The following is a 17,877-nucleotide window of genomic DNA, read 5'->3' as shown; positions in this document are numbered from 1 at the left end:
TAGATTATCAAAAATATATTGTAGAAATTTATGCGTAAGAGGAAACATTCTGTAAGGAAAGTACCCGTGTCTTCGGAGAAACTACCGACTGTGTTTTTCTTTTTCTGTTTTTTCCCCTTATGTTATTTTTCTTTTTGGTAATTTTTAAATTTACAACGAACCGTCCGAGTACAAAAATGAGTGAAGCGTAATAAGACAGGCACGATAGGAAGAAAAAATGATTTATGCGAAACTTAATTATTATTTGAGATTTTAACAAGTAGGTCAGCGCTATTAATTTAATTAACATCGATTTTTCGTTACGCGATGTTTTTTTTTTTAATTCGCATTTTTTCAAATAAATCAGGATTTATCTAGAAACCTAATTTATTTTATAATTAAGTCTCCGCTATGAAATATTGTGCCGTATGTACAGTACGCGCTACTCACGCTTATAAAGTAAATAGGTTTATTATTAAGCTTTGTCTTATAAAAATTCATACTTTTATTAACATTTTTTTATTATAAAAATGTTTAGAATAATTACGAGTTTCAAATACGTTTACATAAAATGGAGACTTTCGATTAAATGACAGGTGTTTTTCTTTGCGGTTGTATCCGATTAATATTTATGTTAACTAATCTTATTCGCCATGATATTTTATTTCTAATTTTAATTTTCGATAATTTGTTAGAGCAGATACGACGCCATCAAATCGCATAGTTTATCGACTATTCTGGTGTGTCAAATAGGAAATATATAAACAATGACTAGCGAGAATAATGTATTTCGTAACCGGGGTTCGATAACACGCAGTAAATACCGATTTTCATAATATATTTTGACGTACAGTACCTTTAAGGAAAGGGTCATTTTTGGAAATTTATAAACTGTTCTATACGTAAGTGCCGTATCGTTAAACCGTTGTAAAGTACGCAGACTTTCTACGGGTGATTAGACGGATTGTTCGATATTTACATAAATGTAACGGCGCTTTGCCAATTCGAGTTTTAGAAGCCGATAAAATAAATTTTCCATTAAATTTTATAATTTTTTATACTCGGAAAATATATTTAATAAGAAATAACCGAGAGGATTTAGTCGATTATTTTACCAGTTAAACCGATTAATGGCCGTTTTTGATATTAGCAAACTTTGTAGTTGGGTAATTCCATTGTTTTATAAAAGAGTGCTTTGTTTTAATTACTAATTACCGATTTATCCGATTTATCCGATTATTCTCGGAATAAATACGTTGTCGAAAGATTAAAGTTAATAAACCCGAGTCTTCTATTATTGCTCAAAATCTTTCCAGATTATCCGCGCTCGACCTTATTTGATAAATGGTCGAAAAAAGGGAATTGTTTAAGGCGGTGTCTTTACGCGTTTCTAATTGTTCGCCGATAACGGACTCTTAAATTGTCTCACGATTTTCGAACAATGTTACGAATATCTCCCACGGTGTTTACGAAACGAGAGCGTGTATACGTCAGTATTACGTTCCGTCTACGTTATCCATCACCCGGTTGCTTATAAATTATTACCATTACCTTTTCCGATGTACCAATTGGTAGCATTTCCACCATTACGACTACGAAAATAGGACTTTTAGTACAGATACGGATCTTTAAATTATAGACCGGTAGGGACCGTGCCCTTTCTCTTCTCCTCTTAGATTTCGTCGATAATATTGTCGAAATTTCTTCGAAAGACATTTTCTCCGTCCGCGAAAGGAATCCAATACGTCCGAACGTGTCATTATTTATCAAAATAGCCGTCCGGCCGTACTTAAAACACATTGGCAGAGTACAAAGATGCTATATTTGACGCTCCTTACGCTCCGTTAAAATATTGTTTGTTTTCATTAACTGGCTAATTGTTCACGCCACGTTTCATTCTATAAATAGGTGTTTATATTGTTCGCCGTTCGAAACAAATTAATTAATTTCGGAGGGGAAAAAACGAATGTTAATCGGGGTGTCCGCCCGGACGAAATTTACGGGTTTTCGTCGTTTGATGTAAGTGTATTTTGGCCAGATTCGTTTCGAAAAACTTGAAAGGGGAGTTATTATGTTTTATTCACGTTGTAACGTTTCAGAATTTAATGCATAAATATTTTTTTCGTCGTCGTAACGTGTTTTCGGTACGAAACTGGTTTTGCGGTTTTATTACGTTAACATTTTTTGTTTTTAATATAACGGAGGCGGATTTTTTGACAAAAAGTGATATCTTTAATAACGTCTGGATTTACTGTCCGATATTAAATATAATTTTAAACCGTGTCCGCTTTTTTATAGTGTAATTTTCAAGTTTATCGTCTCGTTAATAGTGTCGCTATTACCACTCGTTTCCAATTGCCCGAACGAAATTACGGATGTGTCGAAATGGTAATCGGTCAAACAAGTTTTGTTTTCCGAAATATTCATTTTTTTAATATTCCTGTATGGGTTTAGGCGTGTATAATTTAATTTTAATTCTGCTTTGTTTCGCTTTTAATGCGCCGGTTTCGTTCATTTTCCGAAATATTGTTAGAAATGCCACGAAATAGTTCATCGGGTTGCTCCATTATTTAACAATTCGCAAATATATTGGTTAATTGAGTGTTAAATTTACATGGAGAATTGGACAGAATTCTTACTTCAGTCCCGTGACTAAATCGGTGGTTCTTAAACTTTTCCGCCGCCCAAACTTTTTAAATGAATTTTTACTCCTCGAGAAAGGATTCGTAATACAAAAAATATATANAAAATTTATAAAACTTTTTTTTTCACAAAGTTAAGCTATCTGCACATTGTTAAATCTTATCTTTAAGAGAGAGAAACATCAGTTTAAAATATCTATTTTTCATTAAAATATATTTCATGAATAAATACGTAAAAAAAATTTTAGAAAATTTGATGGATATTTTAATTAAACATTCACAGAAATACTACATATCACAGAATTGTTTGTTAAATTTAGTTTTTAAGTAGAAGAGGAAGTAGAAAAATGTTTACCTGGGGTTTGAATAAAAATTTGTTTTATGTCAAATGAAAAAACCTGTTTAATCAAGTTAATCAAATTATCTTTCAGTGGATGTAGATTTATTTAATACTATATACGTATTCGTCGGGTGCTATTTTTTGTTAGTTATACTAATCGATTTTAATTATTTGTATTTAATTTTCAAGAGATTGGAAACTTTAATAGACTTTTCCAATTTGAAGGATAAGTTAAAGCTGGTTTTTTCCCAATATTTATTTTTTTAACAGTTAAAATGATTATTTAACACTTTGGACAATAACAGTTTTCATTAATTTGAATTAAAGAATTTAATACAGATGATCTTGGATTTAATTAAATTTTTAAAAATTATATTTCTGTCAAAGTGTTGGCTAGACCAGAGTTGTCTTCAGATAGGCAGACGGAGAGGATGACCAATAAAGAGGGGGAGGAATTGCCGGTGGTACGGGATGTAGGATGTCCTGTAAGCTTATAATTAAAATGAATTATCGGGGATTTCGGAATGGGACGGAGAAGAAATATTGGAAAGAGGATAAAATTGGATAAAAGAAGGAAGAAAACGTCAATCGTTTGGTCTGGGTCGAGTGGCGAAGCGTGCAAATATCTCATCCGGCCATTGACGCGCAAATGAATTGAAACGATTTCGACTGTTAGTTCCGATAGTGGCAACGTTTAACAACAGTTTGTAAGCCAGTACGCAACCCGTTTCCTTCCTTCTCTGGCTCTTTTGTGCGTGTGACTGGAGGGGCGGAGTCCTAAATCCGGGAAGTCGACCGCACTTTCTTTACTGGTTAAAGCCAACTTTAGGTTTTTTCCCGCTCTGGCTTCGACTCGGAATGTCGTTTGGCTTGTCGGGCGTGATTGTAGCTAGCATTGGCCATCTCCTCCGCCGACGTGAACTGAATTATCGGATTCCGCTTTGGTGGCAGCTCTTCGCTTGACCAGAAGTCCGGCCGTCCGCCGACCCGTATAAATCGACTAAGGTCGTCCGGTCCTCCGACTGCCCAGGAATTTCGATTGTATTTTAAAATCTCGCGGCCATTCCTTATCGGAATTCGTTTCTCCCCTCCCCTTTATTTCCATTTCCTCCCCGAAACGGATTTAATAAATACAAGGAAATTCTGTCGATTGTCGAAATTGTAAATAAGCGGAGGAAAGCCCGGATTATTTTTCTCTCTGACTAATGGAAGAAACGGATTTGCTACAATGATAATTATCGTTCTCTCCGGGGAATTTTATTCTCATTGGAATTACAGGACTATAATATAGTTATTTTTTATTTGGAGGAAAGTTTTATCATTGTAAGTAATGCGTTTAAATCGAAATATATAGTCTAAAAAACCGATAATAATCGTTACTTTTAAAAAAATTTTGACTTTCAGAGGTGTAAAAAAATGCCAGAAATCTCACCTCGTCATCCTTTAATCTGTATTTCGGAATATTAAAGAGAAATTTTAAAGATTTGTCAGAAATAAATAACTAGTATTAGGTATTTCGTACGTTCACCCCTTGGATTTTTTTTAAACGGAATATTTAGAGATTAGGAATTTAGAATTTTTGTATTACAAAATAGATTTATTGTGAGATACGTATAATTTACTGTTGATTCGACCTCCGGTTTGATTTTATTTTCATATATTTTTTTTTTTGTCTCCTTTTACGTGTAACAACTTAATTTGAAATTCTTGGCAACCTTCGAAGAAGTGTTTCGTTATTTTGCCTTTAACTGCAGGAAGTGGACAAACTCGTTACATTTATTTACATTCCGAAAGCATCGCGAGGAAATTAAGAATTATCGTAATTGTAGTTTTCCTGATGATGATATTTCGTTCAAATTTCATTCATAATATGTAAATAGACAAACTTTTTAAAATTTAATTAATGTTTATAAAAATTTATCGTAATTAAATTTTATTCTCGCTTATCACTGATTCATTTCGATCATCGTCATCAGAAAGGTGATTGTTTTTAAATGTAATTTATAAACAGATCGTCTTTTATTTCAAATTTAATATCGTTTGAAATTACTAATATTTTAACAATAAATTATTGCATACTTCACCGATCATTCGAATAATTTCTTATATGAATAGATTCGTTCCGTCGAATTCAATATAATAAGGATAAAGTAAGGATTTAGGATAGAGTAATGATGACAGAAGTCATTTAACAAAAACAATTTAATAGTAAAGAATATATTTAGATATAATTCCGTAAATTTATTTTAGAATTATATTGAATAAATAAAAGATGCTCTTTTTTAGATTTAGAAAATCTATTGAGCTAAAAAATATAATAAATATTGTGTAAGGAGAATAACATTGCGTATGTTAACAATGCCGTTTGGAATGATTTTTTTCCCCAGTGAAAAATTTAAATTATGAAATTCCTCTATTAATAAATAGCTTCATAGAAAACATTCTTTGCTTACTGTTAGCTGCTATTATTATTTTAATGATGACAGTAGTTTTTATGTAGGAGTATCTTAATTGAAGTGTGAAAAATCGATACAAATTCTCGAAACGTTTATGCGAATCGTTATGCGAACCGTAATTTTAAATAACACTTTTTGCGAATTAATCGTACGAAAAACACTTATAATTTTATTAAAAATATAACAAAATAAGTGAAACCTCGATATAAAGCCGCCAGCAATAGTCGAAAACGAACCTTTCCCATAAATATTAAATAGAGTAATTACTAAATGTACGATTTTTGTATTGCTAATCACCTTGTTATCACCAAACTCGCGTGAGATCTCATTATTGTTTGAGTTTAGTGCCAATTTCTGAGGCGAACAAATGGTGGAGTTAAATCAAACATCGTATTTAAAATAATACAAAACCGTTTAATCAATTATTAACTTATAACAGAAACATTTTTATAAATTGTGCAGTTTTTCAAGTTTTTTTTTTTTTATGTACTGTATATCAGATAATGTTTATTCTAAAAGAATTTTTTTAGGATAAATATTTAGCCTATATATTTTTGCATAATTTAGATATGTAAATATATTTTGCAAACTACATTTATGATTTTTACGTACAATTGATTTAGGCGTTTAAATAGGATTGCAAAATGACTAGAACTTTAGATTTATAAAAGTACCCCAAGAATGTATGAAATTTATTTATTGGCTGTTAAAATTGTTAGGTAGAAACTACAGAATACGCAATTATCTAGTTTTTCCTCCCGTAATCCCAACACGCAGCGATTATATTTGAAAAGTTCGAAAAGTACACGTAAAAGCGCTAAAGCGTGAACTGATGGCATTATTCGCTTCACTTAACTTAATTCTATGGTTCGATTAATATTCACACTTATTTCACTACGAAAATTATAAGATTTTTTAAAAAATATATACGAATTGTTGAATAGATTTAGGTCTTAACCCGTAATTTCTCGAGGTAGTGGAATTTATTTTAGAACGCCTTTTCATTTATAAATCAGGAATTTCGACTAGTTATTTTGGAATCTTTATAAATGTTACATAACGTGGACGTGAACTCAATACGATAAGAATAGTATTACGATAAATTAAAATATTCTTAATACGCGAAGAATAATCTTTCGGGAGAATGTTCTTTACTCAGTCTTCGTAGGCGTTATATAGAAAAGAATCTGTCGGTTGCGCGTGAAAAGATTCATTTAAGACAGGCATTTCTAATCCTTAATTTAAATATGATTTACTACTCGAACAGAATTCTGAAGAATCTACTACACAAAATTTTGGATAAGTTGTCGAAAATATGTCATTGATTAATGCTGAAGAACTATCCACAAGATAAGAAATGACCAAATGAGAAAATTTGAACACTAAAAAGTATACGTAAATAGCATCTTTATTTTTCTAATGACCAGTTTAGAAATATTTAAATCAATTTATTCAATTTGTTATTTTTCAGGCCGCGTATTTTAAAACTTTTATATAATATTGCGTTTTTATTTATTTGAAAATTAAGGCCGAGTTTTGTTTCTAGGCTAGAGAATTAACGGGTCGAGTCACAATAAATCGCAATAATCTTTATTAATGTCAATGTTCGTAAGGACAGAGTTAATCGCTGTATAAACTTGTTTAATCTTCGATTTCTGGAGTAGCGTGGATTTAAAGATGAGATAACTTTGAATTTTTCAAGATTAGTCAGAAGTTTTCATTTTAATGTTTGATTTTTCGTCATCGCAAATATGAACACGCAAGTTATTTATTGTAAGCCAAATTTAACCAAACGTAATGTTTGAATTCGTAAAACAACTGCGTAGCGCAGTTTTTGAAGTGGAGATTTTAATATTTTAATGTGTAGAGAGCTAAAACAGATTCTAGCCATTAAAGACGATGTTCAGATTTTCGGACTTAGTGAGTGCTAACACTAGACTAGTTTATTCTCTACCAATTAACTAATTTTTATTATAGCGAGACACGTGTTTGAGCCGTTATCAGACACAGCCCCGCGTTTAAAGTGTAGTTTCCGTACTATAAATAACGAAATAGGTATTGATTTAATTTAACACTCGAGAATAAGTATACGGTTCAACACGTCGGTTATTTCTCGCATATTTTCGAAATAGATTTTTCTGCCGTTACTCGATAGAAATATATAACATCCCAACTGAAAGATTTTGCACGGTTTTTGGCAGAGATCAACCCTACGCGTTGAACGGCGTATAGAAATACTCTAGCAGTATGTTTCCTTACGTCAACCGAAGCAAATCTGCCTCGTTTAATAATGTTTCCTCGTTTTGCGGCACAAATTAAAATGATAAGAAAAACAAAACTTTATCACGTATTAATTCAATGCTGATTTCATTTCCAGACTTATTACACCAAGGACGGGATTCTTTTAATATTCTTTTACATTATTAACTTTAATTTCTTCCTCCAATATGCATTTCTGGCGTACTCCCCTCTTCAGTTTGGAGTTACAAATATAAAAATTGAAATAAAAAATCACATCTCTGAGGTAGCGACACGACCCTCAGTAAGACGTTACTCGTGTACTTATAATTATCGGGTGACTGGCCCGAGGTGGATCAAAATCGAAGGGGGAGAATAATATAACCGTATTCTCGATCGATTTGCATAGGTCTTTGAAGAATGAAGAAACCGGTTAATTCGATTAAGTGGATGCGGGTTATATAATAGCTAGGACTGATAGAATAGGGCGAAGAATGAACGAGTTAACTGTCGTCACAGTTTATTTTTGAAACTTTACCAATGACACATCCCGTCGATACTTTTTCAGAACATTTTATTTAGTCACTTTTTCCGGATGTATTAGCCGGAAAAGAACGAGGAAGTTGATTCCGACTACAAAACGCTCGTTACTTTTGGGGAATAGAAAAATGTTTTGATTTTCCTATCGGCCCGCTTCGAGCGGGGGCTAATTTCCATTCCGTGATTTTTCTTCTTTTTATGTCGTATTTTAATGGTTTATTAAAAATTCGGTTATGTGAACGTTGATGTTAATAATTAGAAATTATCACTATAAAAACACGTAAGGGCTCTTTAACTTTTTAACATTTCCAAGTTATCATTCAAATATTTCCATTAATTGTATTTAATAAAGGAATAACAGAAAAGTCATTCATCGATTTTTGTGAATTTATTAATAACATAATTATAGACAATAATGTCCCGAGACACGCGAAACAAATATCTCGATAAAAGTAATAATTGCAATTTTATTTCTTACGCAACTTATAAATCCTATTTTAAATCGTGTTAAATAGTTTTTAACGTTAAAAACCATTAATGTTTTCAACGAGTGAAAGATTTTTTTATACGCATTGGACAATTCGTGGGGGGAAATATTGAAGAAAAGTCCGAGCAGAATATTATTAATCTTGTCACTTAACTTCGTATCCTCGTCACATTCAAATATAATTACGCCGCAGAAACTATTAATCACTTAATAAATCAATTAAGAATCATCATCCTTAATCGGATTAGAAGAAATTAAGTCGTTTAAGAGGTTTAACTCTTCCTACTAAAGGAAATTTGAATAAACGTCACGGTATACGTGGAAATATTGTCGCGAGTTGTCAGTTATCCCATCGGAAACAATTAACGTAGTCTTTAGACAGGGATTGTCATCTCCGTTTACCTGTGTATAATTTCATGAAACCGTTAAAGGAACAAGTATGAGATTACCGGTAACTCGAATCCAATATCGGAAAATGCTCTTCGATTGACATTTTCGCCCGCGACGCTAAGCGGAACACGGCGCCATTTGTGGGAATAACCCGATGGACTCGGATTCGTTTGTTTTATATTATTGGGTTGCAATTTGAAAAAAATTATAGACTATACATTCCCACTGTCGTCCGTCTGTCTTTCCTTAATGTCGAGAACGATGTTACATAAATGAAATTACAGATACGACAAGCTTAAGGGCGAGAGGCCCGGATTAACTAGATACGAACTTGTGACGCAAACCGGAAGTCACCTTAATTTCGATTCGAAGACTTTCCCCCGAGATAGACGGCTTCGTCGCTAACGGAAAAGTATGACGTACTCTACGGGGAAAAAGACACTACTAATTCGAGGCGGATAGCGTATATTTTAAATGAAATAAATTAAAAATATGATTAAAAGTTGCGGCCCGGCATCGCGACCGCGTCGCGATAAATAATTGCTAGTTTTTTTATACTTTATTATCGTCGCATCTGATAGAGTATAAGAGTAACAAATCTCGAAGCTTTTACGGTACGAATGCGGATGCGGACTTTTTCTTTTATCGAAATATTCGATTATTGTAAGCCTCGTAAACTTTTAAACATTAAAGATAGGGTAATAACTACATTAAAATCCGACGTTGAATATTAAATAGCGATTACGCTCTTAAGAGATGGTTATTTTTTTATTTTCTCTTTGCCAACGTTGGAAAGAGGTCCTTATCGGTTACTTAAATTGCGCAGTTTAATATTTAAAGGCTGACTAATTCTTAACGATTCCGAAGAAGCAGTTTTACGGTCGTTCTCGGCCGCATTTATTTAAAAATTTGACCGCCAATATTCATAGATTTTTTTTCCGGTCACGTAAATTCTGAAATATTTATAATGTTTTTATTAGAAATCTGGTACGATTACACGCCAGTCGCGTTTCCACTATCTAATCTCGTACGCGGCCATTAATGTAAATATTACGGGAATATTATAATTATCGATTAGCCAAATCTTTAATTTAGCTGGCATCCAGTTCGCTATCGAATCCGTCGATTGTATTGCGTTTGCCAAGCGTGAACTTCCTCGAAAATTAATCGTTATCCCGATAAAATCTGGGTCTTTCCGATACTTTACCGTTATACACACACATACGCGAGAAAGAAAGAAAGAAAAAAAAAATAACAAGAGTATTTTATCATTGTTGTTATTGTTATTAACCTGTGGGGAGGGTCGACGAACAAGGTCGAATCTTCCGTCTGGAAATGGAGGTATTGATTTCTCTAGTTGGCATATTTGTTTAACGTCTTTACGCAAGTTTGCTTTTGTAGGCCACGGGTAGACGATTTCGATTTTTCCATTTTAATTCTCGGCATTATATACAAAAGAGAAACGCGAAGAAATTAACGTTTAACAAATATATCGGTGCAAAAACAAACGTAAAGTGCCCTGGCAGAATCAATATTGGTATTTCGTAAGTCNCATTGCTAATAAATTACAGCAACTTTAGGTTATAATTGAATGTATATTTTTATTAAATATTAATAATGTATATGAAGAAAACGAAAATAATTAATTTTTGTTTTCTTCATTAGCAAAAAATATACTGTATTAATAATGTAAAATCTTTTTTCTTTTCTTAACAAATTATAATAGAATGAAAATATATCTATATTTAAGAATATTAACACCTTCATTATTTTAAGAATAAAAATATTAATATTTCTGTGTGCTTTTCTTTGTTTGTAACTAAATAAAATAAAATGTTTATAATTTATTTACTTATAACATTTATTAGCTTTATTTACCCTTTCAAATTTAATTCACATTTTAAATTTATAAACATAATTTTTATTATAATTAATTCAATACATTTATTATTTAATTTAAATTATAATACGATAAATAATTTTTCATATACAGACATATTTAATGTAAATCTTCAAACTTACAAATTCTTTAATTTGTAATGTATTTTGTCACTTTCTTCCCTTCAGATTTCTTTCACGTTCAACTATTCGAAATATTCCGAATATTTCTTCCTATGTGTCTAAAGAAGTTCAGTGAATATTCGTTTTCTACTTATATCAAAGTTTCGAAGAGAACGCGAGTAAACTGATGTAAACTCTATCTAAATCAGTGTGGAAGATATATATGAATTTTTCAGGAAAGATATACACCGTATTTTGTTTTATGTTAAACTGATATATGCAAATTCATGTTTTCCTGGCAGACAAATGGTCAGGTTAACCAACTTTTAATTCCACTGTGCTTTTTCAACTTCTGCCGAAAAATTACTATGATCAATAACGTGGTTTTAATGTATTTTTCTAATGTAGAATACAAAACATGGTGTATAAAAGTTTTTGGTATATTTAGAAACATTAAAGTGTTATTATAAAATCACGCAACATATTTTTGTTAATGATTGCATAACTTCCTAAGCAATCATTTGAGGCTCCTTGGAGCATAAATTTACGCGGAATTTTGTTTTTTCCGGTATTTGTTGATAAGTAATCCCGCGTTAAAAGTATCGTTAATTGAAGAAAGACATGTTAATTAAATGCAATTTTTCAATTAACAAAAATATTTTTCCAAAAATCGTATTGAATGAGAGGTGAATTAAGATTTTCTTGAACGTTTTCAAGTTCTTCGCTTGAATTTATTGATTAAGTCTTTTTCTTGATTGTAAAATAAAGTATTGCCTAATGTTCTCTTAAATATTGATATATTTTATTATGTTATACTTAATTGTAAACATGAAATTTTTTAAAGATACTTCAATAATTTTAATGTAGAAATTAATTCTGTATTAAATAATGACATTTCATAACTCATAGAATTAAATATTTATTATTAATTTATTAATAAAAGGTAATTGTATAAACTTGGTTATTAATGATAAATTAACTCCTTCGGGATAATGGATTTTTTCATATTAATGAATTATTTAAACATCAGATAAATTAACTGTTTAAATATTAAATAAGAAAAACTTACACTAAACAATTCCTTTATGCGAATTCAAAGTAATAATATATTAATATATAAAAATACAATTACCTTTGTAGATACTAATTGCGAATAATAAGTAGTTAATTATTTTCAATAAATTAAATATTTTTGATGACGTTCATAACTTTATTTAGCATTAATTTAGTATGAAAAATTCAAACTTTATTTAATTATGTAATATATTTTCAAATGAATCATTATCATTATGTAATATATTTTCAAACCAATCATTATGTAAACAAAATTAACAGTTATTAGAAGTTTTCAATTATTTCTAAATACTTCTTCGTATAAATGTAATATAAATACGAGTAATTATTTATTGTGACATCGTCACAATGCCAGGCTGCAATTTTTAATCGTGTATTTAATTTATTTAATTTAAATTATAATACGATAAATAATTTTTCATATACAGACATATTTAATGTAAATCTTCAAACTTACAAATTCTTTAATTTGTAATGTATTTTGTCACTTTCTTCCCTTCAGATTTCTTTCACGTTCAACTATTCGAAATATTCCGAATATTTCTTCCTATGTGTCTAAAGAAGTTCAGTGAATATTCGTTTTCTACTTATATCAAAGTTTCGAAGAGAACGCGAGTAAACTGATGTAAACTCTATCTAAATCAGTGTGGAAGATATATATGAATTTTTCAGGAAAGATATACACCGTATTTTGTTTTATGTTAAACTGATATATGCAAATTCATGTTTTCCTGGCAGACAAATGGTCAGGTTAACCAACTTTTAATTCCACTGTGCTTTTTCAACTTCTGCCGAAAAATTACTATGATCAATAACGTGGTTTTAATGTATTTTTCTAATGTAGAATACAAAACATGGTGTATAAAAGTTTTTGGTATATTTAGAAACATTAAAGTGTTATTATAAAATCACGCAACATATTTTTGTTAATGATTGCATAACTTCCTAAGCAATCATTTGAGGCTCCTTGGAGCATAAATTTACGCGGAATTTTGTTTTTTCCGGTATTTGTTGATAAGTAATCCCGCGTTAAAAGTATCGTTAATTGAAGAAAGACATGTTAATTAAATGCAATTTTTCAATTAACAAAAATATTTTTCCAAAAATCGTATTGAATGAGAGGTGAATTAAGATTTTCTTGAACGTTTTCAAGTTCTTCGCTTGAATTTATTGATTAAGTCTTTTTCTTGATTGTAAAATAAAGTATTGCCTAATGTTCTCTTAAATATTGATATATTTTATTTCGAGAGATTTTAGCGAAAGGTAAAAATTGTTTTCCCCGAAAGGTGTCTCGCACCCAGTTTATTAAGAACACCGGACTAAATTAAGAAAAACTTAATTTCCTAACGTTATTGCCAGTTTAATTACTTCAATATGTAACGAAATCGTCAATTCTATATAGCGACACGTCAGAAATACTTTATTTTCCGTTTGTATCAGGATGTTATGCCCAAAATATTTATATTAATTTAATAAACAAAGAGCAACGAATTGCTGTATTCTTATTCGCGAATTTTCGAACCTTCTAGTAAAAAATAAAAAAAAAGTAAGGCAACGTAGGCATTTTGTGGCAACTCATTGTTTACGTAAGGTGGACGTGGCGGCAGGAAAGTCGTAAAATCGTTGGATTAATTGAACTTGGCGGAATATTATAAGCGGGGTTTGTTACATTCTGGTTATTTTATTTTCTGTTCGGGTAGTAAAACGATATCGTTCGATGAAGCGAGTTTTGGTTTTGATCGTTCGAAGGTCGGGCGAAACGACCTTTGGAACCGACTCGTTAATATCATACTTTTCTTCTATCGTATTTTGAAAGCGATAAAATCTTTTCCGTAGATCCAAGAGCTATTAATACAATGTTGTTATTGTTATCTTCGGAACAAACTCGAGTTTAACAATAAGAAAAAGATTTTTCAAGTTCATCCCGATATAAAAAGAATTGTTCTCTCGTAATTGTGTCGTTTTACAGGAAACGGATGGCCGTTTTCCTCACCGAGCCGTTTGTAGACGTGCCACATTCTCGTATGCGATAATAAATCCGAATCGATGTCTAAGTGGCAAAATTCTTTGCCTTTTTATCTATAGGTTGGGCGTAAACTTCTGGTTACGGATAATTCTCCACGCGAATTTCTAGTTATAGTTACGTACGAAAGTAATTCCGAAAAATCTGGCAGGTAATACGCGTCAGAATTACTTACGATAAGCGTGGAAAATTCTAAATATACGATAAAGATTAAACGATATTATAATTGGGGAAATTTGGCAATAATTATCTCCGTCCTATTCATCACACGTATAGACTTCTATAAAGTTTATATATGCGCGTTAAGTGTTTACGCCTATTTCGTACGCATATACGACGTTTCGAGTGTTTATATTTACATGTAACACACGTCACGAGATGTATTTTTTTGCGTCATTTCGTAAAAATTACGATAAACATAATGTGATAGGGCATTATAGATTCGGACGATTTTACCTCTACTGACCGGCCTTTACTGCCTCTACTGCCTTTGACTAACGTGCGACACGAATTGCGTGGGATCCACCAGTCTATTTAACGACATGAATTATCTTTTTAATTTTATATTGTTTTACGGCACTGTAAATTTATTTTTGATAAGGTTTAAACGTCGAAATTATCAAAAAATATAGAGATTCGTTGCTCGATATCCGAAGCAACCGTCTTCAGGAGTAAGTTCTTTATTCGGTTAATATTCTAATATGAAAAATGCTAAAATATTGCTAAATTTCCTATTTTATATTCTTTATTTAGTATGTAGGTAGTTTAGCGATATTGTCTATTATACCAGTAATATTTTTACTTTAAGTGAGCTTTACGAAGTACTCGTATTTCTAAGGGATTCTACGTGCCCATTGCACGTAGAATCCGCGAGTAATTTCGTACTCTGGTGCAAAAAATTTCCCGGGAGGGACGACAAAGCTGGCGGACAAATAATTACACGGATAGATTTTTATTTACTTTATTAATTTTTGGGTTTCTCGCGAGTAGCTTATAGAATACAGTATTATTGCATCGATACAAAAAGACGAATCGTCCCGCGGTCGGAGGTGTTATATTACACGTCTCATTCACTTTTACCATTATCCCAGGGAGGGCGAGCGCCGCTTTTTCGAAACCCCCTCCGCCAACGCCCGCGTTTTCGGTGGGTTAAGGCCAACGGATTAACCGGCGGGTACTAAGAATAAAAATACACCGTAAATTCCAGTAAACTTAATAGAAAAAAAGGGGAGGGATAAAATAGTCATTCCTTTTTCGGCTCTATTTGTAGAAAACGGAACCGTGCATTACACACGGCGTTAACAGCTAAAACTAGTGGGTGTTCCGATAGATCATCTCAAGGTTCTCGAAGGAGCTAATGTAAATAACAACGATAGTGTACATCTACTGCACTTTAGCTGCCATTCGACCGAGATGAATAGCGGCCTAAGGCCAAAAGAAAATACGACCACCCTTCCTGTTTATAATGTCATCTGTTGCCATCCTATTAATACCAGGTGTTACTCTAACGGTTCCGTTCGATTAGCCTTTCATTTAAGCTCGACTCTTTTTTTCGTCTCTTTTCAGGATCCTGCGGTTTAAGCGCCATGCGTCCCGTGCCGTCCAGTTCGCCCATTTACGTAAGTAACCCTAAATACTTGTGCAAACGTTTAAATTGGCGATGAAATTTTCGTTATCATTTACGGGACGTCGACCTTTCCGTTACTCCGACGGGAAATATCGGATTCGAACGGAAGGGGTCGACTTAGTAAATTCTTTTCTTAACAGCAATTTGGTATTTTCAGGGTGGACTGGAGTTGAGTTTGGAGGTGGACGTTCGAGGCTCGAATTACGATCCGATTCACTCGCAGTTCTATCTAGTGTACACGGGGTCCAAGGTGCGACACGTGACGCCGGCTACGTACACCGCGGCCAAAGACGGCTCGACTCTTCGAGGCATCGTACCGGGTAAGTGCCTCCGATAAGATAAACATTCTCTACGTTTCCGGAACGAATCCGTACTTAACGAGATTACAGCGATTCGTGCGCCTCGGCCAATAGAAGACGTTAGGAAGTTCCGGTTTATTACTATAATACGTTACGCCGGTCGGAGTTTCCTATTGTTCGATACGTATTAACCAAACGACACTTTGCATTAATTTCTCTGGCCGGCGGCTGTTTTTAGACGGACATTTCGTTAAATTAACGTCTGACACGCCAAAATCGGAAGCCATTTCGTCGACAAAAGGCTACGTTTAATGGACGAGATAAACGGAGGCGCAGAAAGTACATTTATAGAAACGATATGGGCCGTTCGTTTCCTACTTTCCTTCCTCGGATTAATTGCCATCCGACCTGGCGTTAAGCTCCGCCCAGTTTTACGGACCGTTGACCGCTTTCGTAATTACTCTCTCTCTCTCTCTCGACCGTTCGTCGTAACGAGAGACTAACCAGTTCTCCGGCCCGTGCACCCTTTTTTTTTCTACATCTTCCTCCTTAGCCCACTCGCCGACACTTTCCTCGTCTTTCCAATAGGTACAGTCGGACGCCATCGAGTTTACGCTCGTCCCTCCACTTTTATTGTTTTCGCTGGCATTGTGGTCGAGTCCCGAATAAAAATACCCTCTCGCTTTTTACGGGGGACGATTTTTTCTGTAAATGCCATTTTGCGTGTCTTTCCTCTTCCTATTGTCCCGCTGCCGTAAACGATCTCGGTCTCAGATATCGGATTGGAGGTCGGTGGCCCATCCAACCTGTTCTGCCGTCTCCTCCAATCGCTATATATAGACCGTTCTTCCCCCTTCGACGTGGACGTTATCGGTTCGTCGCTAATAGAAATGAGTTAAAGTTTACCTCCTTTATCCCTTTAACCTACTTCTCACGTCTTAAGCCGACGTATTTAGGTTATTCTCCCACCCTTCGGCCGACAAATTATAAGTTCCTTTTACTATCGAAGCTCGGCCGTTTACGTTTAAATTTATTAGACGGACGGCCGCGGTGGCCCCGACCGTACCGGTTCCCCCCTCTCTAGTCTTTGGAAAGTAATAGAAATTTATAATTCGTTTGTTGCGCTAATGGGTAAAAGGAACTCGTTTCTTTGTCTCTCGGCAACCACGGCTACTTTCGAATGACTAACTTTTAAATTAGCATACGTGTCGCTTGTGTCTCGATACGACTACCTTCGGTGTCGTAGTTAGTGTATATTTGAACTCTGGAAAAATCATCCGGCACGATTATGTTTTTGTTTCATTAAATGGTCCGAAGGTGGGTTAGACCGTGTCTGTCGCCGTGATTTAATTTGGTGTATGGAAAGTAAGTGCAGCTGCGTTAGTCGCCCGTAGATGTTTCGTAGAAAGCGATTTAATAACTGTTGTCTGTTGTGGCGTGTGTCGTCTTTTCGCCATTCTCTTTACCGTGTTGTGGAATCTCTGCCGTCGTAGTTATTATTTTGTCCCGTACTGTAGCTTATTGTCGCTAGTTCCGACACCGACTAGACGGGGTCGAGGTTGGATGACGTCACTTTCGGTTACGTTTTACTCGATGACGCCGACTCCATTACGTAATTCGGCGAGTTTTAAACGAAAATGGGTTTCGATGATTTTTCAAGTCGTAGTGGTTAAACTACCCACGTCTTTGGTAATACAATCTTCAAAATAATGTTTTCGTATAAAAGTTTTGACTATTTTATTGCCCACCCACTCCGACTTGTTCCGGATTCCACGTTACTC

General features: G+C 33.4%; 1 protein-coding gene across 6 annotated transcripts in view; it reads left to right on the top strand.

Annotated features, from left to right (window-relative positions):
• Positions 1–17,877, top strand: part of LOC111619843 (rho guanine nucleotide exchange factor 18-like) — a 261,855-nt gene that overhangs the window by 58,107 nt on the left and 185,871 nt on the right. For 2 of the 6 annotated variants that reach the window (XM_023361668.1, XM_023361662.1), the window contains exons 1-3: positions 14,908–15,666; positions 15,737–15,789; positions 15,955–16,117. In XM_023361668.1, coding sequence (XP_023217436.1) covers positions 15,636–15,666; positions 15,737–15,789; positions 15,955–16,117 — 247 coding nt within the window. In that variant the 5' untranslated portion in view covers positions 14,908–15,635. Of the gene's footprint in view, positions 1–13,424; positions 14,842–14,907; positions 15,667–15,736; positions 15,790–15,954; positions 16,118–17,877 lie in introns of those variants that run through there. The other 4 variants (XM_023361666.1, XM_023361665.1, XM_023361664.1 and 1 more) reach the window with 3 other exon arrangements.

Source organism: Centruroides sculpturatus, unplaced genomic scaffold, assembly GCF_000671375.1.
Source record: "Centruroides sculpturatus isolate CEXI.00-Female unplaced genomic scaffold, Cexi_2.0 scaffold138, whole genome shotgun sequence".
Classification (NCBI taxonomy): Eukaryota; Metazoa; Arthropoda; class Arachnida; order Scorpiones; family Buthidae; genus Centruroides; species Centruroides sculpturatus.
This window is presented reverse-complemented; position numbering and strand designations above follow the sequence as displayed.